General features: G+C 33.6%; 1 protein-coding gene across 1 annotated transcript in view; it reads left to right on the top strand.

The window, feature by feature from the left end:
- Positions 1 to 24,758, top strand: part of LOC107655677 (piezo-type mechanosensitive ion channel component 2-like) — a 96,362-nt gene that overhangs the window by 50,345 nt on the left and 21,259 nt on the right. The window contains exons 8-30 of the mRNA XM_016443247.1: positions 612 to 670; positions 763 to 880; positions 2,008 to 2,162; positions 2,299 to 2,529; positions 3,681 to 3,795; positions 4,791 to 4,906; positions 5,880 to 6,028; positions 6,108 to 6,281; positions 7,468 to 7,667; positions 11,610 to 11,770; positions 13,164 to 13,340; positions 13,422 to 13,544; positions 14,821 to 15,021; positions 15,599 to 15,803; positions 16,151 to 16,252; positions 16,344 to 16,509; positions 19,261 to 19,504; positions 19,848 to 19,944; positions 21,173 to 21,338; positions 21,992 to 22,081; positions 22,500 to 22,621; positions 23,673 to 23,744; positions 24,343 to 24,446. Coding sequence (XP_016298733.1) covers positions 612 to 670; positions 763 to 880; positions 2,008 to 2,162; positions 2,299 to 2,529; positions 3,681 to 3,795; positions 4,791 to 4,906; positions 5,880 to 6,028; positions 6,108 to 6,281; positions 7,468 to 7,667; positions 11,610 to 11,770; positions 13,164 to 13,340; positions 13,422 to 13,544; positions 14,821 to 15,021; positions 15,599 to 15,803; positions 16,151 to 16,252; positions 16,344 to 16,509; positions 19,261 to 19,504; positions 19,848 to 19,944; positions 21,173 to 21,338; positions 21,992 to 22,081; positions 22,500 to 22,621; positions 23,673 to 23,744; positions 24,343 to 24,446 — 3,347 coding nt within the window. The remainder of the gene's footprint in view (positions 1 to 611; positions 671 to 762; positions 881 to 2,007; positions 2,163 to 2,298; positions 2,530 to 3,680; positions 3,796 to 4,790; positions 4,907 to 5,879; positions 6,029 to 6,107; positions 6,282 to 7,467; positions 7,668 to 11,609; positions 11,771 to 13,163; positions 13,341 to 13,421; positions 13,545 to 14,820; positions 15,022 to 15,598; positions 15,804 to 16,150; positions 16,253 to 16,343; positions 16,510 to 19,260; positions 19,505 to 19,847; positions 19,945 to 21,172; positions 21,339 to 21,991; positions 22,082 to 22,499; positions 22,622 to 23,672; positions 23,745 to 24,342; positions 24,447 to 24,758) is intronic.

Genomic DNA, 24,758 nt, shown 5'->3' with positions numbered 1-24,758 from the left:
CAATATAACAGAGTGAAAAATTTAAGGGGGTCTGAATACTTTCCGTACCCACTGTATATATAAGGCCACCCTTTAGATGTTTATATTTCAACAACAAATTAGATTATGTTTAATAACATGATTCTATTATTAAAAAGTTTTCAAAACAGTCTTATGTGCAATTTAAATGTTTGTACAACTTGTTGATTATGAAATACATTTGATTCATTAATTTATTATTAAATGCAATTTATTTTTGGTTTCAGTTTTTAGCGACATGAAAATATAAATTTTAGTATTGACTTTTGATATTGCAATGATATTAATACATGTTATTATACTTATATATATATATTTTTTTTTTTTATTATTTTTTTTATTTTTTTATAAGTTTTAAAAAGTATGTTGCAGTTTTCGGCCAAGTGCATCCTGAATTTTCAGTTTTGATTTTGGCCCAGAATTTTTATTTCTGTGCATCACTATCATTATTTTATAATCACTTAGACTAATACAATCTTCCTCCATTTAAGCATTAAAAATGATTGTTTGTGTAGCAAACATGCACTTACCGCTTATATATTTTCTCTGACTTGTTTTGGAGATGTGATTTATGGAGAAAGAGTCGTCCTGAGTTGTTCTTTTGCATCATTTTCAGCTGCTCACCACACAAGATGGCCACAGCACACCCGAGGTCTGTGTTTCAGATCAGCTTTCATTAGTGAGCATCACAGATGAAGTCAGAAGTGACAGCAGTGTGAATACTGTGACTGTACTCTGTCTCAGGTGTTGATCGTGACGTCAAACGGAGCCTCGCTGGACTTCACGTCAGTCGCTCAGGAGAACGGCCCGAGGTCTGTGGAGCTCTACTCTACCCCTCATTACAGAGCCGAGTCTGATGCGCGTAAGTGAACTGAACAGATGTGCTGCAGTCCAAAACAGTTCAGCTCAATGGTTTCAAGAAAGAAAGAAAAGTCTTATTTGCTGACAGACTTTTAAAAGCTAAATCATTTGCCTTTATGATATTCCAAATACAAGTCGGTTCAGCAACTTGCAAAAACTCATTTTCACAATAAGCAGTGTTGATCCAAGAAAGAAAAAAAGTAATAATAAAATAAATAAATCATTAAATTTGCATCAGATGCAAAATGGCATATAATTGCAAAGACTTTTCTGTGTGTGTGTGTGTGTATATATATATATACAGTATATATATATATTATTGTGATTATGATTATTATTTGTATTATTCATTTTCTACATGAATATAGAATCATTCTAAGTTTATATTATATAATCTATATATTATAATCATATTAATATATTGTATCTCTATATAACTAAACTTGTAACTTGTTTTGTGATTGTTTTAAACAGTATCTTGCACAGTTTTGCTTGTGAAGTCTATCTGGTTTAGGGACATTTAGATATATTTACTGGAAAACAAGACAAAATTAGTATGTATGTACAGTGGTGTGAAAAAGTGTTGGCCCCCTTCCTGACTGAAAATACAGCTGCACATCACAGGAATAAATTACAGTTTAATGTATATTAAAATAGAAAAACGTTATTTTACATCATAATAATATTTCACAATATTACATTTTTTCCTGTATTTTTGATCAAATAAATGCAGCCTTGATGAGCAGAAGAGACTCCTGTAAAAAACATTAAAAATCATTCTGATCCCAAACTTTTAACCGGTAGTGTATATTCATATTCATGTTTTCATATATTTACTGGAAAACAAGATTAAACTACCGATTAAGATTTAGGTGCAAATTACTTGTTTATTACTTGTTATTATTAGTTTTTCTACCAAACACAGTGCACAGTCTCACAGTATTCCCATTCACACCCCCGTTCCCTAGATATTCCCCATACATTTCAGGATGTTTGTTTTTTCAGTTCTTGGAAATTCAGTCTGAATGTTCCAGATAGACACATGAATGGAACCTCCATTCATGCTCGAGGGCTGAGATATTAGATGATTCACAGAATCCCACCCTAAAATACACGCTTCTTTTTCAGAGAAAATCGACTGCGGCGTTTACAAGATTGACTCGACGTATGTTGAGCTTCCCGAGGTTCCCCGGCCGTTCGGTGTCATTCGTGTGAACGCGGCGGTCAAGGCCTTCAGGTTCATCATGAAGCAGAGCTACATCTGTGCTCTCATCGCAATGATGGTGAGTCCTGCTTCACTGTCCTTGCTTTCAGCAGCCGGTTCAGTGCAAAGGACATTCATTTAAAGACATTCAATTCTTGACATTGAAGTCTTGTGTGAACATTGGTTATCTTTTCTTTTCCTGACGGTCCGTCCAGGCTTGGAGCATCACGTACGTGAGCTGGCTGACCTTCGTCTTCCTCATCTGGTCCTGTATTCTGTGGATGGTGAGGGACCGGAGGAAATACTCCATGATCACCTCTCCGTTCATGGTGTTTTATGGGAACTTGCTCATCATCCTGCAGTACATCTGGAGCTTCGAGTCGCTGCAGCCCGTTCCTGGGCTCTTCCTGAAGAAAGAAGTGCCTTTCCGGGAACTGGGATCTAAAGTGAGGCCGTGTGTTTATATGTGTCTACTAGAGCTGGGCGATAAACGATATCATATTGTGATAAAATGATAAGCTTGGGACATTTTTAGTCGATATGGAGTAATCACACAGCAGAAATAAAGAAATGCCGCCGAATACCCACTGAAACTGAAAGTAAAACTGAAAGACCTTCACGACAACCCGTCAAAATAAAAGTCTGGTTTAACTTGAAGAAATTATGACTGACATATATTACTATTGTATACTAAAATATAATTATCAAAGTAGTAGCAGTAGTAATAATAATAATATTTTAAGGAATATCATACAACCAAGATAATATATTAATAAATAAATAAAAATGCAATGTTTTGTTGTAAATTCATTTTAAAATTTTTATTAAATTACTTTTTATATTTAATATAAAATATATTTATATATATATACATATATATATATATATATATATATATATATATATATACATATACAGTGGGTACGGAAAGTATTTAAATAAATAAAAATGCAATGTTTTGTTGTAAATTCATTTTAAAATTTTTATTAAATTACTTTTTATATTTAATATAAAATATATTTATATATATATACATATATATATATATATATATATATATATATAATATTTATTTAATTTTTTAAGTTTTATTAATTCATTAATTCACAATTCATTTTTGATGATAAATTTGTATTAGATCATGAAACACAGAATCCAGAAAAAAAAAAAAAAGGGAATAAATAAATAAATATCCTTCCCCATTAAAGCTAAAAAAAAAAAAAAGTTCTAATATTTTTGGCCACATCACCCAGCCCTGTTGTCTATGTATTAATGTGTTTAAATAACTTATAAAAAAGATGTTGATTGGATGAGCCACACTGTGTTCTGATTGGCTGTGATTGTGATTGATTAGGACACAGTGCAATACCTGTTGGAAGAGTAGTTTATTGTGATGATTGGTAGTAGTACAGTTGATTATTTATTGAAGATTAGTGTATTTTACGATATGTATTTGCTGCTAAAATCACTGAAGAACTGCTCCACAGGGATTTGACCCTGATTAAAGCAGTTTTAGGCACTGATCACACACACATCCTCTTGTGAATGAATTGTTTGGCTTGAATAATGTACAGTGTGTTTGTGTGTGTTTGTGCAGACCTTGTGTCTCCTCAGTTTCTGGCTGCTGTTGAGGCAGTTTCTGACTGAGAGGAGAGAGAGACAGACGGATGAAACACAGCTGTCTGACGTCAAAGTGGAGGGACACACAACCGGTCAGTCCACCTGTACAGAAACAGCTCCTTTACCGATGTAACTAAGACCATAAAAAACATCAAATCAGAGAATTTAAACTTGTTTTATTTCAGCTAGGCAACATTTGTATTTTCATTTATTTTAACTTGATTCTAAAATAACTAAAACTGAAATAAAAATTAATAAAAAACTTTATAGATATATAAAAATTACAACAAAATTACTAAAACTTTTAACTAAAACTAAAAAGAAAATGGAAAAATAAAAACCAATTCAAGCTATTAATTAAAACTAGTATCTGGTTCGGTTTCCATTCAATTTTTCCCTTTTGCAAAGTTAAAATGCATGCAAAAGGTTGCGAAATTTGCTGTTTCCATCCAGTTGACATTTCACAGATAAAATAGTATGCATTGTCACATAAGTTTTGGTGTATTGCAAAAGCTGTTTCCATAAAAATAGTGTGTATATTGCAAATATTTTATCTTTCGCATCACAGATATCCTCAAACAGAGAGGCCAGCTTACTGCTGACACATTTCACAAACAATTTAATATTGCGAAATATAATTTATTATATCTAAAAATTTGATATAATTTTTTTCAAATATTCCATTTTCAGATTTTCAAGAGGTTACCAGTTAGAAATGAGAGCAGCACATTGAAAATTGCAATAACAGCTTTGAAAATATCAATAACATCAAATCAATCAGTGCTGAATTGTTTTCAGAAACAGATGCAGTTCGAAACATTTCATTTGTGTATTTACTGTAACTCTTGAATCAAAGTACAAAAACGCTTGAATCTTTTAGAGCATCTTGAATGTTTTTTTTAGAACTAGTAAAGTTAAACAACCCCCAAAAAAACAAAAAACAAATGTATAATCAGCATTTCTATCAGCTATATTGGTAAACATTTTGATGCGCTAAACCTTTTCACCTGGGAACTTGGTGCAGACTTAAGGTTGAGTTAACTAAAACTATGGTGATATTATCCACAGAATGTGTTTTGACAGCCCTAATACTGGATCTACATCTGTGGAGGAATGTTCTTCTTCGTGAGCTTTGAGGGACGCATCGTCATGTACAAGATCATTTACATGATGATGTTTCTCTTTTGCGTGGCACTTTATCAGGTTTGTGTTGTGCTCTGTAGCTCTGATAACTCTGACAACAGCCTCTTGATATCACTTCAATTTTAACAAATAACATACGTTTATGTGTTGTTGATAGTAAGGAAATTATTAGACAATAATTCATGTGCAGTTTGTTTGTCTCTGTGCTTTGTGTACTGTCAGTTGGTTTGTTTATCATCTGTTTGTTTGTTTTTGGTTTGTATCTCATCTTTTTTGTGTTTTTTTGTAATTTGTTTATTATCCGTTTGTTGTTTTATTTTCTTTGTTTTGTGGTTTATCAGTCATTTGTTTTTGTTTGTTTGTTATCCATTTGTTTGTTTTATTTTTGTATATTTTCATTTATTTATTTATTTATTTATTTTGTTTGTTTATGCCACAGGATAACAAAGGAAATTCAGACTTTTTTCTTGCAGTTCTAAAGCAAAAAAATATATAATTGCAATATATAAATGCAGAATTGAGAGATATAAACTCACAGTTCTGAGAAGAAAAGTCATATTTGTGAGATATAAACATGTAAAAAACTGCATTGCAAAAAAGGCAGAATTGTGAGAAAGTTTATATTAGACTTTATATCAGACAAAATAATTGTGAGAAAACAATTGAGAGATATAAACTCAGAACTGCGAGGGAATAAAAGCTTGAATTGTGACATATATAACAAGATATAAACTTGCAATTGCAAGAAAAAGCAAAAAACCTTTTAATTTTTTATTCTGAGGCGAAAAAATAATGCAAGATGTGAATTCAGAAATCTGAGAAAAAAGTCAGAATTGTGAGATACCGTAAAAACGTTTATGAAGACATTCAGTCTCAGAATAACGAGAAAGTAAGTCGGAATCGTGAGATAAAAAGTTGCATTTGCCTTATTCTGCGATGGAATGGGCTTCCGTAGTTCGCCCCGTTCATCTACTGTTGTGTTTGTCAGATGTCTGTCTACAGTCCGCTGATGTGTTGTGCGACTCTGTTCCAGCTGCACTATGAGAGGTGGCGCTGGATGCTGAAGTATTTCTGGATGTCCGTGGTGGTTTACACCATGCTGGTGCTCATCCTGGTCTACACGTTCCAGTTTGAGTCCTCTATAAGCGTGTGGTCCAACATGACTGGCATGAGCAGAGAGAAGTATGCATTTGAGACGACTCTACTTATGTACAGTATGACAGGTGTTGTGGTGTGATAGGTGAGCTCCTCTTCTGTGCAGGCTGGAAGATCTGGGTCTGGAGAAGTTCTCGGTTCCTGCTCTGTTCACGCGGATCTTCATTCCCACCTCGTTCCTGCTGGTGTGCATCCTGCATCTGCACTATTTCCACGAGCGCTTCCTTGAGCTCACCGACATCAAATCTGTGGCCGACAAACAGAAGAGCACTATCTCCAGGTACAGCGGCGGTTGTTTAAAGCACACGATCAAAGTATTCACCAGCTTCAGGATGCACCGCACGGTCTCTAAGAGCTTGTGAGCTGACAGCCTTTTCCAAAAACAGAGTTCTAGACTCTGACTCCAGGAAATGAACAGTGTTGTTTATAAGGCATTCCTGCGAAGCTGGAAGCTTTATGTTAGGGCTCATTTTTTTAATGAAAAAAAAATCTTCTCCCAAGTTTGAGACTCCATCAGGTTTTCTGACAGGATTTCCTTGGAGAAAATAAAATAATCCTGGCACTGGCATGCTTGACGTTTCTGATCATGTGCGTGTCATCTGATGACCAAAAGGCTCAATTTTGATCCCATTCTTCAATAGTAATAATAATAATAATGGTTGTTAGTTATTAATAGTTGTTATTAATATTTTGTTGTTATTATTAATGGGAATATAATCATAACTAGGTGCATAACACAAGTGCATCTTTTTCAGGTTGCATAGTTTCTTTTTGTTTGCATTATTAAATGAGCTACTTTATTTTAAACATATCTTTAACAATACAGGTGCATCTTTTTCAGGTTGTGGAGCTAAAGTAAAATAATAAAAGTTATTTTAATACTATTTCTCTGCTATTATAATATTTATTAATATTTTGGATTAGTTTTTTTTTTTTTAGTTTTAGTAATTTTATTATATGCTTTTTTGTCATTTTTTAAATATTTTTGACATTTTTCTTTAGCTTTTTTTTTTAGAAATGCAAGTACTTTAACTTGAAATTATTTTATTTCAGTTCGTTCCCAAAGCATCATTTCTGAAATATTTTTTTTAAGTTTTATTATTATTATTATAGATGTTGTTGTTGTTGTTAATGCTGATAAAATCAAAACATAAGTAATTTAAATATTATAATAATTGTAACAAAATGATGATAATATAATGTATTAATTATCATAGATGAGTTTGAAGAGATCTGTTTTTGTTTTTGTTGTTTTTTTTTTTAATTAGTGGGAAACCAAATGCAAATGAAGTATGTGATTCAGTGCTGTAAAACCAGAAAACATGAGAAAGTCAGATGGACGTTAAAATATAGATCTTTAACTCAACACTGGCTAATGTTTAATACTTTAGATTTTTCCATTCAGTTTTTAATTGGTAGAATGAGTGAGCTGTCTCATCATGAGTGAGAGTTTCTTTCGTTGTCAGGCTCGTTCATCTGGATGGCAGTCTGGTGGATATTTCCATGATCAAACCTTCGCTGGACTCCATAAACGAGGAGGAGACTGAGGAGAGAGTAGATCTGGAGGAAGAGGAGGATGATGTTAAACAGAGGGAGGAAGAGGAGGTCTCTGAGCCACACTTCAGCTGCTCGATGACAGCCGATCCTGAGCCGGACCGGGGTTCAGGTAGATCTGAAACCACCGTAACTTTCTTAAATTACACTTTTATGTTGCTCTAATTGAAAATCATGGTTTCCGGTTATAAACTGGTTTTGTTGAGTTTCTCTAAAAGCAAATAATGCTTCGATAGAAAGAATTAAAAGAAACAATTTTGATATAAAATAGTTATTTCGAAAAGAACTTATTTTATTCATTCATTTCTGCTGTTTTATTTATTTATTTTATTTACACAACAGAAAATATGATGTATATTTAAAAAAAAAAAGAAAAAAAAGGCATCACAATAAATAATTTCAAGGTTGTCTGTTTGTAGCAAGCAAACTGAATGAAACGGTGACTAACGAAATGTTTTTAGTTTTATATTAAATGAAAATTATAGCTAATTGTGCTTTTGTTTTTGGTGAAATTAATTTGTACTACATAACATTTTGGCTTATGTAAACATTGCCTGTATAATAAATAATATCTCTACTTTGTATGAATGTATGTCTTTAGGAAAATAAAAATGGTTGATTAATATTAAATCAAAATGTATCAAAATCAGAAAGTTTGAAAAAATATATAAATTTGACAAAAAAAAGAGAATAACTTTGGTTGTAACAAATCAGACATTATTATTATTATTAAATGTACATGTTGTTTATGGTGAAATTACTTTGTAAAAAGTAAAAAAGTATGATATTGACCTTCATTTAGCAACATTTTGTCTAAAGAAAATAGTTATTAATTTATATAATTATTTATAATAATATTTTTGTTTGTTTGATTGTTTGTTTCTTTAGGAAAAATATATATTGTTTTCAAAATTTAAGGTTTGAACAAAGCATACATATAATTTGAGAAAAAAATAATAAATTAGTCTGTAGTAAATAAAGGTGTTTTCTCTCTCTCTCTCCATCAAACAGAACTCCAGTGTGTCATATTTCATCTCTGCTCAGATGTAAACTAAGACAGAAGGTTGGAAATCAAAGTACATTTAAAATAAGAAAATAAACACCATTTTGTTCCCATTCATATTCATTCAAGAGTAATGCAATAAACCCGGATCATATCCTTGCAGATGCTATCGTCTGAATTACGGTGCATCATTCAAGCATAATAAATTCAATTACAAGACCAAATCAATATTTTTTATATCCTGCTTGAATGAGACGCTCTATACAAATCTGAATTCATATTGGAGCGATACAACTAGAAGAGTCTTTTATTGGCCCGCTGGAGACCAGAATAAAAGCGTCTAGACTTGTTTCATGTGTAAATGCCTCTAAACTGTTAAAGGTGACATATCATGAAAATCTGACTTTTCCAGGAGCAGGTCTGAGCTGTAATGGCGCAGCTCTATTCTGGAAAAGGGGGCGGGGAGCAGCAGCTCATTTGCATTTAAAGACACAGGCCCGAAAAACAGCGTGTTTCTGCTTCCACTCAAAATAGGCATTTTCAAAATGATATAATAAATGATCTGTGGAGTATTTTGAGCTGAAACTTCACAGACACATTCTGAGGACATCAGAGACTTATATTACATATTGTAAAAAGGGGCATAATATGTCACCTTTAAAGTCTTCAGTGCATTTGATTTCCAAGCGATTCTCTGAGATAGAGATTTGAGGGCTTATTAACTATTTGTAACAGTACAGGTTGTGTAGCTTCTTGTTAGTGTTATTAAGTGAGTTTTACACCGTATTTATTGTGCACCACAGAACAGCTGCGAGTCAAACTTTGCTTTCCTAAACTGTTGCTTTATGTATTTCATAAACATGTCGCTGTGACTCATCGATGGGTGGCTGTGTTTTATGACTGTTTTGAGATTTGAGATATTTTACGCATTATCGGCTGTGTGAGCGTCGTAATGTTGACAAACGGCTCTGTAAGTGTTGCTCTGCACAGAATCAGCTGATGTGTTTTCTGCACAGTGTTATTTTAGCATTATTTCAGTACTAGTTTAATATTTATTAAGATTTTGAGTTAGCTTTCATTTTTGTTTTTTTCAGTTTAGATTTTATTTTAAGTGTGAGTTTTAGTCATTTTAGTCATTTTTGTAAAGTTTTTATATTCTATTTAGCTTTATTATGTTTTTATTTAACTTTAATTCTTTTGGTAACACTTTACAATTGGGTTGATTAGTTAACATGAACTAAGCATGAACAATACTTCTACAGCATTCATTAATCTTAGTTAATGTTAATTTCAACATTTACTAATGCATTATTAAAATCAAAAGTTGTGCTTGTTAACATTAGTTAATGCACTGTGAATTAACATGAACTAACAATGAACGACTGTATTTTCATTAACTCACATTAACAAGGATTAACAAATACTGTAATAAATGTATTGTTCATGTTAGTTAATACATTAACATTAACTAATGGCACCTTATTGTAAAGTGTTAGCATTATTTTAGCATTCAACTTAAACTGACTTTATTTCAGTTACTTGCCAAGGCAACATTTCTAATTTCGTTCAAGTTTTAACTTATTTTTAACAATATAAGTGCATCTTTTTCAGGTTGTGGAGCTTATTTTTGTTCACATTATTAAGTTGTTTTAGTATTATTTCTGTACTATTATTATTTATTAATTTGAATTAGCTTTTATTTTATTATTTTGTTTTTTTTAGATGTTTTCATTTTATTTGCTTTTTTGTCATTTTTGTAATTTTTTTGTTTTGTTATTTCAGCTTTAGTTTATTTATTTAATTTAAATGTTTAGTAATTTTCGTACTTCAACTTAAACTTATTTTATTTCAATTTGTTGTCAAGGCAGCATTTCTAATTTTGTTCAAGTTTTAACTTATTTTAACTTACTATTAATACAGATGCATCTTTTTCAGATTGCATAGTTTCTTTTTGTTTGGATTATTAAATGAGATACTTAAATTTATTTTTAACTGATTTTTTAACAATATAGGTGCATCATTTTCAGGTTGCGGAGCCTCTTTTTGTTTGTATTATTAAGTTATTTTAGTATTATTTCAAGACTATTATAATATTTATTAATATTTTGAATAAGCTTTTATTTTTATATTTTCAGTTTTGATTTTAATGTTAGTTTAAGTTTCAGTAATTTTGTTATGTGCTTTTTGTTTTTTATCTAATATTTATGTGTATTTTATTTTATTTCAGTTAACGAAAATAATACAAATAGTTTTAGTTAAAGGGGTCATATAATGCTACATGCACTTTTACAAGTTGTTTGAACTGAAATGTGTGTTGGCAGTGTGTGTACACAACCACCCTATAATGATAAAAATCCACCCAGTGTTTTTTTTTTTTTTAATCTACACTGTAAAAATGTTTTTGTAAAATTTACGGTAAAAAAACGACAGCTGTGGTTGCCAGAATTTTACCGTAAAAAATATGGTAGCAACGTTTTACGGTTTTAACTTAAATTTACAGTCAAATACCGTATCCACCGTATATAGTAGGGGAATTTACCGTTAACCATTTAACAGGTTTTTACTGTAGCATTTTTAGTCTTTTATCGTTAAATTCACGGTCATTTTTTACAGTGTTCTAAAAACTTTAATAGCAGTCGTCATTTACTCCCGACATCTGAGCCGCTGAAGACACAGTAGATTATGTTTGTTTCTGAAGGGAATGCGCCCCCGATCTACATAAATGCGTCTATATTCGCGCGAATCATTCGTGATCCAGTTTCACCTACAGAAGAAGTGAGTGAATCTTTGCAAATCGCCTTTGTTTAACCAAACTATGTTACAGACGTTTCATTAAGACCCTAAAGAATCATATCAACTTGTGGAAAATGGGCATCCTGTGACCCCTTTAAAAACAGCACTGATGTGTTCTTCAGAGTAGCACTTTTGGATCTTAATCTGAGTTAGAGTCATTCCTGAATATTTAATGTCCAGTTAAAGAACTTCCAGAACTCTTATGGCATTGTCTTTGTAAGTGTTTGTGAGTGATGCATGTGTTGTTCTCGTGTGAAGAGCTGAAGAATAAGTGGCATCTGGTGGTGGAGCGTCTGACGGTGCTGTTCCTGAAGTTTCTGGAGTGTGTTCAGAAGCTGCAGCTCTTCATCTGGTGGCTGCTGGAGCTTCACATAATCAAGATCGTCTCGTCCTACATCATCTGGCTCTCAGTCAGAGAGGTGAGGAACAATCACAGCTTCATGATCGCTCATGGACCGGCCAGCTAAAGCAGAGCGCTCTGTGTGCTCACCTGACCTACATGGACTACAGGCAGCGTTTTTCAGGCTTTTAAATGCCACAGACCCACAAATAATCATCCTCAAGCAAGTTATTATAGTTAACTAAAACTAAAACCATAAAAAAAACATTTTCATTACTTGAAATATATGAAATGTTATTTGAAATAAAACATCATATAGAAAATCTTTAACTTACTGTATTTCAGCTAGCTTTCAAGGCGCCATTTCTCATTTCCATTTAGTTTAACTTGATGTACTAAATTAACTAAAACTAAAACTGAAATAAAATGAATAAACACTAGACATATATATATATATATATATATATATAAACTACTAAAAATTACAAAACACACAATAAATTTACTAAAACTTTAACTAAAATTAACATGAAAGCAGAAAATGTAAAAATAAAAAATCTAATTCAAAATATTAAAAAAACCTATAATAGTATCTCAATGATAGTAAAATAACGCCACTGAAATTTAAATGGCATCTACTGTATATTGTTTCTTATTTAAAGACCATTTTTTACTGTGAAAAATTATAAATGTGTCTAAAATATTATTTAGAAAATATTTAGCTTCAGTTATTTAGCTTCTGTTTCTTTGTTTTCAGTTGCTTTTTATTTATTTGCTCATTTATTATTTATTATTTGATTTATTTATTATTTATTTTTGTTTGAATCTAATAATGCTTTAATTTTAATCAATTTTATCTTATTTTTTATTTATTTGTTTTTATTTATCAATTTTAGTTTATTTTTTAACACTTTTCTCTCTCTAAACATTTCCAAAAATGTGACCCTGGAGCACAAAACCAGTCATAAGGGTACATTTTTTAAAATTGAGATTTATGCATCATCTGAAAGATGAATAAATAAGCTTTCCGTTGATGTATGGTTTGTTAGGATAGGACAATATTTGGCCGAGATACAACTATTTGAAAATCTGGAATCTGAGGGTGCAAAAAAATCTAAATATTGAGAAAATCGCCTTTAAAGTTGTCCAAATGAAGTTCTTAGCAATGCATATTACTAATCAAAAATTAAGTTTTGATATATTTACGGTAGGAAATTTACAAAATATCTTCATGGAACATGATCTTTACTTAATATCCTAATGATTTTTGGCATAAAAGAAAAATCGATAATTTTGACCCATACAATGTATTGTTGGCTATTGCTACAAATATCCCCCAGCGACTTAAGACTGCTTTTGTGCTGCAGGGTCACAAATGTGAAAACCTAGATGACCACATTGTTCAAGCCGCTAGAGCATCTCAGATCAGCTGGTTTGCATCCTCCTCATCCACATGTCTGTGTCTCTGTCAGGTGTCTCTGTTTAACTACGTGTTCCTGGTGAGCTGGGCCTTCGCTCTGCCCTTCAGTCAGTTCAGACCGCTGGTGTCTAGCGTCTGCACCGTCTGGACCTGCGTCATCGTGGTCTGTAAGATGCTGTACCAGCTGACCTCCATCAACCCGTCCTCGTACTCCAGGAGCTGCAGTATGGTGAGTCCTCACTCGCTCTTCAGCACATGCCTGACACACAGACACTCTGGTTCTGACCGAGTCTGTGCTTCTCTCCTCCAGCCGGAGAACTACACAGACGCTGAGCGCTCAGACATGGCCAGATCTCTGCTCTACAGCGGCCCGGTGGATCCGGCTAACTGGATCGGCTTCAGGAAGTTCTCTCCGCTGCTGGAGAATCTGAGGGTACGAACACATGTGCTCAGCATCTAAACACAGTGATCTGCCAGTGCTGGGTGATCGGAGAAAATATTCTCATTTATTATTAATCAAAATATATTCTATCCCTAGGACAGTGGGATTATTTAGACTTTTGTATGATTATTTTTATGCTAATTCAGTAAAACTACACACAAAAATGTAAATAAGACCATTTTGGTGGCTTGTAATAATTCCACGTGATGCCACCAAAATTATTATAGTTAACTAAAACTAAAATTTGAATTTGAAACTAGAATAAAAACCATTGAAACAACATTTGTTTTTAATTGACATCAAATAAACGTTACTGATATAATATAGTTAGTTTATATATATATATATATATATATATATACAGCTAGTTGCCAAGGCAACATTTCTCATTTTAATTCAGTTTAACTTGATGTACTAAAATAACTAAAACTGAAACTGAAATAAAACATAATAAAAACAATATAGACATGTATTTATGAAAAAGCATATATTTATGTTATAAAATTTATAACATTTTAAAATGAAACATTATTAATAAAATATTAAATTAATAAAAAACTATAATAGTAAATCAGTGATACTACAATAGTGCTGATCCATGCGATCATGAATTTTACATGAGGGTTCATATACAATTATAGGTTTTGTTAATATTTTGAAGCAGCTTTTTTATTTTAATATTACCCATTTTCATTTTAGTTTTAGTTAAAGTTTTTGTAATATGTCTGTATAGTTTTTTATTCATTTTTATTTCAGTTTTAGTTTTACTTATTTTAGTACATCAAGGCAGACTTAATTAAAATGTGAAATGTTGCTTTGCAACTAGCTAAAATAAAAGGTTGTTATATTTTATTTTATTCAGTTAAGGTTTATTTTATTTGTTATTATTATTATTGTGGTTTTAGTTTAAATTTTTACTGTAATAACTATAAAAGCTGCTCGGTTGGAAAATTATTTCTGTGTGAGCTGTGCTTCATAAATTACTAAACTATTGACAACAGATCATTTACTCTTTTTGCCTGCAAAATTTCACTAGAATTTTGCTAAAGTGACTGTACCGTAAGGGTCGGAGTATCGTTCTCTAAATAACATTTAATCAAGATTTTATCCAGCAGCTCCTAATAAAGTTAGCAGCCACTGGCAACATGGGCAAATGTACATTATGCCGATTTATGCTTGCATTTGTCTCTTGTGGTTGTTAATTTCGGACCCTGCATAAACCTCAATATTGTCCTTATCCCTTTATTTGTGTATTTTCCGCACACAGAATAACTTACTGATGCTGGCTCTCTTGGCGTTTGAAGTGACCATTTACCGTCACCAGGATTTCTACCGGATGAAGAACAACCTCACCCCTCCGGTCACGAGAACCGTCTTTCACAACATCACACGCCAGCATCTGGACGACGGCATCGTCAACTGCGCCAAATATTTCATCAACTACTTCTTCTACAAATTTGGTCTTGAGGTAATATCAGCTTTATGTCTGTTAATGAATATATACACTACCATTCAAAAGTATGAGTTTTGTTAATGATGTTTTTTAAGGAAGTCTCTTCTGCTCTCCGTTTATTTGATCAAAAATACAGTAAAAATTATGAAATATTATTGCAAATTCAAACAGCTGTTTTCTCTGTGAATCTCTGTTAAACTGTAATGTATTTCTGTGATGCGCAGCTGTATTTTCAGCATCATTACTCCAGTCTTCAGTGTCACATGATCTTCAGAAATCATTCTAATATGCTGATTTGAAGGAACATGAACGTGTCCTACTTGGCAAAATCACGTTCTCCCTTTTGAGGGGCAGCTTTGGTTTTGTACAGACACTGATTTACTCTCTGTCTGTGAGACGGTCTCTAAAAGATTACAATCTGAAGCTCAGATTGCTAACACACTGTTGAGACAGATAAACCACAATAGAGTGTTAAGGTAATGGATCAGGGTTACGTGATGGATATTGAATTTTAATTTGTGTATAGTGATGCTATCAAATGCACCCATTATTGTCCTAATTTGAAATCCGTGGCTGAATGTTGCTCCTCCAGACCTGTTTTCTGTTAGCGGTGAATGTGATCGGCCAGCGGATGGATTTCTATGCCATGCTGCACGCGTTCGGTCTGATTGTGGTGATGTATCAGCGCAGGAGAAAAGCCATCGCCCACGTCTGGTCCAAGTATTGCTTCTTTCTGGCCTGCATGTTAGCCTTCCAGTACATGATGTGCATCGGCATCCCTCCTGCGGCCTGCACAGGTGAGTTTTGTCTTCTCCAGATGTTAACTGATGGACTGGAGTGGTGTGGATTACTTGTGGATTATTGTGATGTTTTTATCAGCTGTTTGGACTCTCATTCTGACGGCACCCATTCACTGCAGAGCATCCATTGCTGAGACACTGATGCAGTGCTACATTTCTCCAAATCTGATGAAGAAACAAACTCATCCTAATCTCGGATGACCTGAGGATGAGTAGATTTTCAGGTAATTTCACATTTTGGACGAACTGTTCCTTTAAGAAAACAGCAATTCCACTCTTGGTTGTCTTCAAGATAGCCCTTGACTGTTTTTCTGAATTTCACCAATATCTCTCCTTTGGTTCAGACTATCCGTGGAGACGGCCGTCTTCCAGCATGGACTCAAACGTCATCAAGTGGCTTTACTTCCCAGACTTCCACACCAAACCCAACTCCCTCTTCCTCCTCTGTGAGTAATGTTGAATCTGTGTTAACGCTCCCCAGCTCTGCTTTAACGCTCTCTCATCACGTTGCCCGATCTTTTCTCTCTCTCTCTGCAGATGACTTCATGTTGCTGCTGTGCGCGTCGATTCAGGGCCGTGTGTTTGAGGAGGAGAATGTGGCAGCCGTGCAGCTGTTGGCGGGTGATAATGTGGAGATCTGTCGAGACCTGGACGCTGCCAGCTTCAGCCAGCACAACCCTGTGCCCGACTTCATCCACTGCAGGTAAACATCTGACACAAACAGCACTGACTAGAAGAAATTAATTTACATATGCATATTTAGTATTAGTGATGCACCAAAATGAAAATTCTGGGCCAAAACGGAAACGAAAATTCAGGATGCACTTGGCTGAAAACCATAACCAAAATCAAAAATGAACTTTTTTTAACTTAAAGTAGTTTTCTTGTATAACTGTATTAATATTATTGCAACATTTCTTTCCCCAAAATTAATAGAATTAGTATAAATAAATTAATACATGACTGAATTAATTAAATTACTATTTAATTTTTTTGTTATTTTTTTGAAGTTTTCATTTTGCCAAAAACTGAAACCAAACCTGAAACATGTCATTTTATTTAATAATCAGTTAATTAATCAAACAGATTTAATAATCAACACTCAAAGATGTACAAACATTTAAGTTGCTCATAAGGCACTTTTTATGTCAACTTTTTAATAACAGAGTTAGGCTTCTACTCCAATTATTTGTTGAAATATGCACATTTAAATGGTGGCTGAAATAACTTGTTTTTATGATAGATTTATTCAAACATGCATTAATGAACACAACAGGTTAAGTGTAATTATAATGAATATGCTATATAGTGCACATATTTGTCAACGCTTCTCTCTAGAGGTTTTTTTTTTTTTTGGACATTGAATGTCTTTTCTGAGGTAAATGTGATGTTATGTGACATGCAGTTGAAACACTGATTGATCAGTTACATGAGACTGTATTTTTTAACACTGTGTGATGTTCATTCATGTTTATTTTGGTGCTATAACTAGTAGTAAAGAGGAAGAGATGATCAGTTCATGTGAGGCTACAGCGATCTGTCACCTCACATTTAAACCACATTTATTGTTTGAATTTGGTGATAAAATTGGCAGAATTTGGAAACTGAGACTTTGTTTCATATTAAAAGTAACAAAGCATAAAGCTTATTGCGATTATTAGAGGGCAGGTGCGCTACAAATAAAGTTTAGTGATGTTCACGCATCAACAGAAAACAGCACAGACTAAAAGACTGATCTTGAAAAGAATTCATATCAGTGTCGATAGAAAACGATAAATCAGTGTTGTTAATCCAGCACGAGTGTCCACACAGCTGACATGTTTGGCTGTAGTTTTTCCACATTGTGTCATGAAATAAACACTTACACAGTCACTGTTTCTGTCAATGATTTCAGCTCTCTAAAACTATTTTTCCAGTTGCCAAAATTTCAGCGCATCACCCTTTAGCATATTTATATTTCATTTTTATATCGACCCATTCATGTCACTCTGTTCATTTGAAATACTTCTTTTGAAGGTCCATTTTAAAACAGAAATAGCATGAATGATCTGTATTCCTGTTGTTTTCCCCTCAGCATCACATAGACCAGTGGTTATTTCAACACTCACAGTTTCTGTTAATAAAAAAAGTTTGAAACCAAGCAGCAGAATTACATAATTATCATAAACACCGGAGAAAACATCTTAGCCTATATGGTGGTGTTTTCAAATGTTGTGTTGGACAGTGAAGGGGCTTCAAATCAGAAAGGTTGAGAACCGCTGATACAGACTAACAGTTCAAAGAAAAACGCTGTTATACTCTGATTGCTCTCTCTGTCTGACCCAGAAAACACTTCAGTCGTAATTACATTGCTAAGGTTTCAAGCCTGCAATCTTAGTTTGTGGTCTCGGGATCAGCTGAGCTTCCTCTGCTTATTACGCTAGAGAAAAACGAGACGATGAATAGTGTTTCTAGATCAGGGTCATTTATCTTTGAGCATGTCATTCATCAGCTGTAGAAAAACTATAGTGATTCTCCAGCTTCAGCCAGTCCAAACAATTAGAAATGATGATGGTGATGAAGGAATTTGGAGATTTTAATGACGCCTGTCTGCTGCTCTGATCATATATTAGAGTTGTGCGGTCAGTTTTTCCACTTCTTTGTCATTATACTTATTACTAAAGTTGCAGATTCCAGTAAATCTAAATAACCTGCTAATGTGTTACGGGTTAATTCTGAGGAAACGGTGCCTTTTGATGCAGAAAGGTTTGGGGTTGAACGTCATTAGCCAAAATGGCTCATAACGGCCTTTCCTATATCATCATATCACTGCATTATTTACGGTCAGTGTTCTTGAACTTTATGACAAAGACTGAATATTTTCCTCTCATAAGAGTCTGACTAGATCAAAATGATAGTGAATATATGTGAATACTAATAGTGATACATATACTACCATTCAAAGGTTTGGGATCAATACGATTTTTAATGTGTTTGAAAGTCTTTTCTGCTCATTTATTTGATTAAAAATACAGTAAAAACTGTAACATTTAGAAATATTATTACAATTTCAAACAGCTGTTTTCTATGTGAGTCTCTGTTAAACTGTAATGTATTTCTGTGATGCGCAGCTGTATTTTCAGCATCATTACTCCAGTCTTCAGTGTCACGTGATCTTCAGAAATCATTCTAATATGCTGATTTGCTGCTCAACAAACATTTCTGATTATTATCAATGTTGAACACAGTTGTGCTGCACAATATTTTTGTGGAAACTGTGATACATTTTATTTTTCAGGATTCACAGATGAATAGAAAGTTCAAAAGAACAGCGTTTAATTGAAATAGAAATCTACTGCAACATTATGAATGCCTTTACTGTCACTTTTGATCAGTTTTATGCACGCTTGATGAACAAAAGTATAGATTTCTTTAAAAAAAAAAACTTTTCACCGACTCCAATCTTCATTTTCAGGTCGTATTTGGACATGCTGAAGGTGATCATGTTCAGCTATCTGTTCTGGTTCGTCCTGACCATCATCTTCATCACGGGCACCACGCGCATCAGCATCTTCTGCATGGGATACTTGGTCGCCTGCTTCTACTTCTTGATCTTTGGGGGTGAGCTGTTACTGAAGCCAATCAAAAGCATCCTTCATTACTGGGACTTCCTCATAGCATACAACGTCTTCGTAATCACCATGAAAAACATTCTCTCAGTAAGTACCTCATAAATCCCTTCACTCATAATTCAATTATAACTCAGTCATAGTTCACTTCATTCAAAGCTGTTGTAAATTAGCTTGAACTTTGTCTCTGACATAAAACATAATTCTGTTAATAGAACATTTTTCTGCATTTTTGTGGGTCTGAATTCAGAGGGTGTGAAAGACGTGAAGCGTTTGTGGGATTCGACTAATAATTACACACAGCACATGCACACCTGTGAAAATATCTCAATTGTATGCTCTTTTAAAGAGGTTCATGTAGCATGTGAGATAGCAAAGAGATGGTTTTGGTTGTTGTGGATGTGATTGTGGCTTCTGTTCTCTCGGCTCTCAGATTGCGGCGTGTGGATATATTAAAGCGCTGGTGGCCAATCACTGCTGGCTGATCCAGTTATTCAGTCTGGCTTGCACTATAAAAGGATATTCAAAACGTAAGTTATGCCTTTATTTTCTTTTTCATGTTGAGATCTATTAGATGTGTTTGATTAACTATTATCTAAGCTAAAATTAACCTTAATTGTCTGTATTCTCCTGTAAAATAGGTTCTGATAGTATTATATAAAACAATCAAAATCATACCGTGTAACTTTAAATAATAATTATATTAAAAACAATTTGAATGTAATCATCTTATAATATACAATTAATTGTGGTAATAAAACATACAAACTGTTTTAAAGGAATAGTTCGTCCAAAAATGATAATTTGCTGAGAATCTACTCATCCTCATGTCATCCGAGATTAGGATGAGTTTGTTTCTTCATCAGATTTGGAGAAATGCAGCATTGCATCAGTGTCTCAGCAATGGATGCTCTGCAGTGAATGGGTGCCGTCAGAATGAGAGTCCAAACAGCTGATAAAAGCATCACAATAATCCACAAGTAATCCACAGCACTCCAGTCCATCAGTTAACATCTGGAGAAGACAAAAGCTGAAACACATCCAGCATTAAGATGTTTTTAACTAAAATACATTGAGTCTATTATCCATAATAACGCTTCCTCCAGTGAAAAAGTGCATCTTCTGTTGTCTCTCACATCAAAATCCAGCCACATATGTGTTTAGAGCTGTTTAAACGCTGCTTGATCTGTGCAGATTTCTCTCCTGATTCAAACCAGAAAACTTTTTCACTGGAGGAAGCGTTATTATGGATAATAGACTCAATGTATTTTAGTTAAAAACATCTTAATGCTGGATGTGTTTCAGCTTTTGTCTTCTCCAGATGTTAACTGATGGACTGGAGTGCTGTGGATTACTTGTGGATTATTGTGATGTTTTTATCAGACTCTCATTCTGACGGCACCCATTCACTGCAGAGCATCCATTGCTGAGACACTGATGCAATGCTACATTTCTCCAAACCTGATGAAGAAACAAACTCAAAATCTCTGATGGCCTGATTTTTTGGGTGAACTGTTCACTTAGACTCGATGAATAAAGTATATTTAGTTTTTTTTGTATGTTCAGATTGCATATCTACAGAAAAGTTTTGCACCGCTCAGATTGAGAAAACCATTTTTATAAAAAGCCACTAATAGAATGGGTAAAAAATGACTGAAAAGCTTTATGAGCATTAATAGTTAACTAATTTTAATGAGCAATACTGTAATATTCTAGTGTCCAGCAGAGCTTGATTAGATTCTGATGATTCTCACGCAGCGGAGCAGAACGCAAATAAACAGTGCGAGCTGCCGAGTGACGAGGCCGGGATCATCTGGGACAGCATCTGCTTCGCCTTTCTCCTGCTGCAGAGGCGAGTTTTCATGAGCTACTACTTCCTACACGTCGTAGCCGACATCCGTTCCTCTCAGGTCCTCGCCTCCAGGTACACACACATGCTCTGGGTTACTGCTGTCTGCTTTACATTCACTTTTAATGTTTGCCTGCATGTAATGATCTAACCAGCGTCGTTTTAGTACCTTTGATTTACTATTATAGTTTTTCATTTAATTTATGTTTTAGTAATTTTGTTGTGTTTTTATCTTTTTTTAGTTTTTTTGTCTGTATATATTTTTTATAAATTTTTATTTAATTAATTTTTTTGTTATTTTAGTACTAAAAGTTAAACAATATTACAATGAGAAATGTTGTAACTGAAATAAAACATTTTTAATATTTTTTTCAGTTAATGTTTATTTTATTTCAAGTATTTTATATTTTTTTTAATTTATTCGGTTTTAATTTTAGTCACAGTTTTAGTTTTAGTTATCTATAATAACCCTGCATCTAATATTATGTTATTGGTTATTTTTAACTTAATTTCTAAGAAATATCTTCTCAATTGTCACAGAATAAAAGACACCATGACAGCTTTCTGAATCAAACGAAATGATAAATAAATATGTAGATAAAAAAGCACTACAAAGAGTACATTTGACTGCTTCATTTGAAGCTGTTTCATATTTCAAACTGTAAATATGTAAATATACGTATTCAGACTGTGTTTCGTGTCTCTGTTCCTCTTTGTTTGTCTGTCAGAGGAGCGGAGTTGTTTCAGGCGACCATTGTGAAGGTGGTTAAAGCCAGAATAGAAGAAGAGAAGAAGTCCATGGATCTGCTGAAGAGACAGTGAGTTCAGTGTGAGACTCACAATGCTTCATTGTTCACTGCCAACTGCTGCATTCCCTTTTCACGCAGTCCTATGAAATCATGCACTGACTGATGCATGAACACACACAAATGAGACAAATAGCTATCTGTCTCCGTCACAGTGTTTCCTATCATTTATCCAGCGTGTTTAGCACCTGAGAGCCGCTGCTTAACCAGTGTTTTCCAGAAGAGCGGTAGAGTTGTAACCGTCACATCTGCAGGATATCTCAGGCTTGCCAAAGTCGAGGCTGTTTTCTGTGCTTCCTGCAAACCCACACAAGCCCCGACATGAAGACTCTTTATCCTCAATTAGACTCTGATTGTGTTCAAGGGAACAGCTAAATTAGGTCAGCTCAAGCAAAAAAGCAAAGCATTTCCCTCTGTCTGTTTCTCTCAGGATGGACCGCATCAAAAGCCGACAGCAGAAGTTTAAGAGAGGTAAAGAGAGGATGCTGTCTCTGGCTCAGGAAAGTGGGGAACGCCACTCAGTCGTCAAAGAGGAAGGGGACGATGATGAAGGTATATTTACATAAGAGCATTTAGAACTTAAAAATAGCATGTTTTCCCATCTCAGGCCCAAAGTACCAGTGATATTTTTTTCTTTTTTTGAAAGAAATTAATACTTTTATTCAGCAAGGATGCATTAAATTGATGAAAAGTGACAGTAAATACATTTATAAAGTTATAAAAGATTTGTGTTTTGAATAAATGCTGTTCTTTTGCACTTTCTGTTCATCTGTGAATCCTGAAAAATAAAATGCATCACGGTTTCCACAAAAATATTGTGCAGCACGACTGTGTTCAACATTGATAATAATCAGAAATGTTTGTTGAGCAGCAAATCAGCATATTAGAATGATTTCTGAAGATCATGTGACACTGAAGACTGGAGTAATGATGCTGAAAATACAGCTGCGCATCACAGAAATACATTACATTTTAACAGATATTCACATAGAAAACAGCTGTTTTACATTCTAATAATATTTCACTGTTTTTAACTGTATTTTTGATCAAATAAATGCAGCCTCGGCAAAGAGAAAAGTCTTCTTTCAAAAACATTCACAAATCTTGCTGACCCATAACTTTTGAAATTTTTCATTACACTGTAAACTGAATACTTTTCATTACACTATAAACACAATCAAATCTATTGAATAATAGATTTATAATAAAAAAATATATATAATTCAGTGTCCAGTTAATTATAATATTAGTAAGTCAAGGGGACACAAACGGCACAGCTTCCTGAGAATAATCCAAACATTAATAACTTAATTCACATAAATTAAAACTAAAAATGCAGTGTTGTCCTACACACATTTGACTGTATCTTTGACAAAACACACGCTTTAGTCCAACATCAGTGTCAGTGAACTGAAGGTTCGTAAATTCAACAAACGCCTGCGTTTAACTGCGGTGTTAAATGTGTTGCAATCAAATCTAAAACACATGAAACGCGCATACCAGAGCTCCGAGTAAATGTGCGCTCTTTGAAACGGTTTTAATGTTTTAAAGAGTGTTGTGTGAGTGTGTGATGGGTTCACTGAAGCATTTCTCTACATTACAGGAGACAACAGCAAAGAGAAGAAGAAAGACAAAAGGAAGCAGTGGTGGAAGCCTTGGGTTGATCATGCGTCCAGTTAGTGTCTCCTGCTCTTTGAATGCTCATTATTTAATTTTCAACTGAAATGAAATTATTTATATTAATTTCACAAGATGCCAATGTTGATCTGATGTCATTCAGATGAATATTGCAGCTCAAATTCACATATGAAAAGGAAAAATGGGATCTCTTTAATGTCTCAACTGTTTCGTACTGATCAAATGCAGAGCGAAATGATGCTCAGATGTGTTTCCCTAGAAAAAAATAATATAATATATAATAACCAATAATCTCACATATGTCTGCCCAGAGATCTCAACAATGTCTCAGATTGAGCTCAGATTTGCTCAAATACCAACATATGCAATCAGTTTTTACTTTAAAATTTACATTTAATTAAATATGACTAAACAATAACATATTCCTCTGTGTATTTATAATAAAATAATAATATAAATAAATAAAAATAACAAAAAAAATAAATAAATATATTTATTTTATTAAAATAAATAATTAATACAAAATTACAAAAATAAAAAAATTATTTTAATGTTTTCAATGTCAAAAAAACTGTGTGTGTATGCATATTGTGTTGATTTCAATAGAAAGTGATGTGTGATTTGTTGTCTCTTAGTGGTCCGAAGTGGCAATTATTACTTATTTGAGACAGATAGTGAGGAAGAGGAGGAAGACGAGGACAAAAATGATGAGGAACCTCCCAAAAGATCAGCGTTCCAGGTAAATATTCCAGAAACTTAGCACCCATTTTGAAGTCGTATAACTGTGCTGAATTGTGTTGTTCCCACACACAACCGTGTTTAACCTAAATGGCTCTGTGTTACGAAAATGTTTCAGTGTTTTCTTCTTTTGTTCCCTCAGCACTTAGCAATGTTTCGTTATTTACCAGACCGCTAACTGCTGGCTTCCTGCGTGGAAGAGCAGTAATAGCACTAGCGCAGACCCTGACTAACCCATCCCTGCTCTGTCATTTCTTGTAGAGAGCTATCCGAAAGTTTGCCTCTGCTTTGCTGGCTTTACCAAAGTCTGTCA

Source organism: Sinocyclocheilus anshuiensis, unplaced genomic scaffold, assembly GCF_001515605.1.
Source record: "Sinocyclocheilus anshuiensis isolate Anshui unplaced genomic scaffold, SAMN03320099.WGS_v1.1 scaffold631, whole genome shotgun sequence".
Taxonomy (NCBI): domain Eukaryota; kingdom Metazoa; phylum Chordata; class Actinopteri; order Cypriniformes; family Cyprinidae; genus Sinocyclocheilus; species Sinocyclocheilus anshuiensis.
Note: the sequence above shows the minus strand (reverse complement) of the source record. Positions and strands in the feature narration are given on the sequence as shown.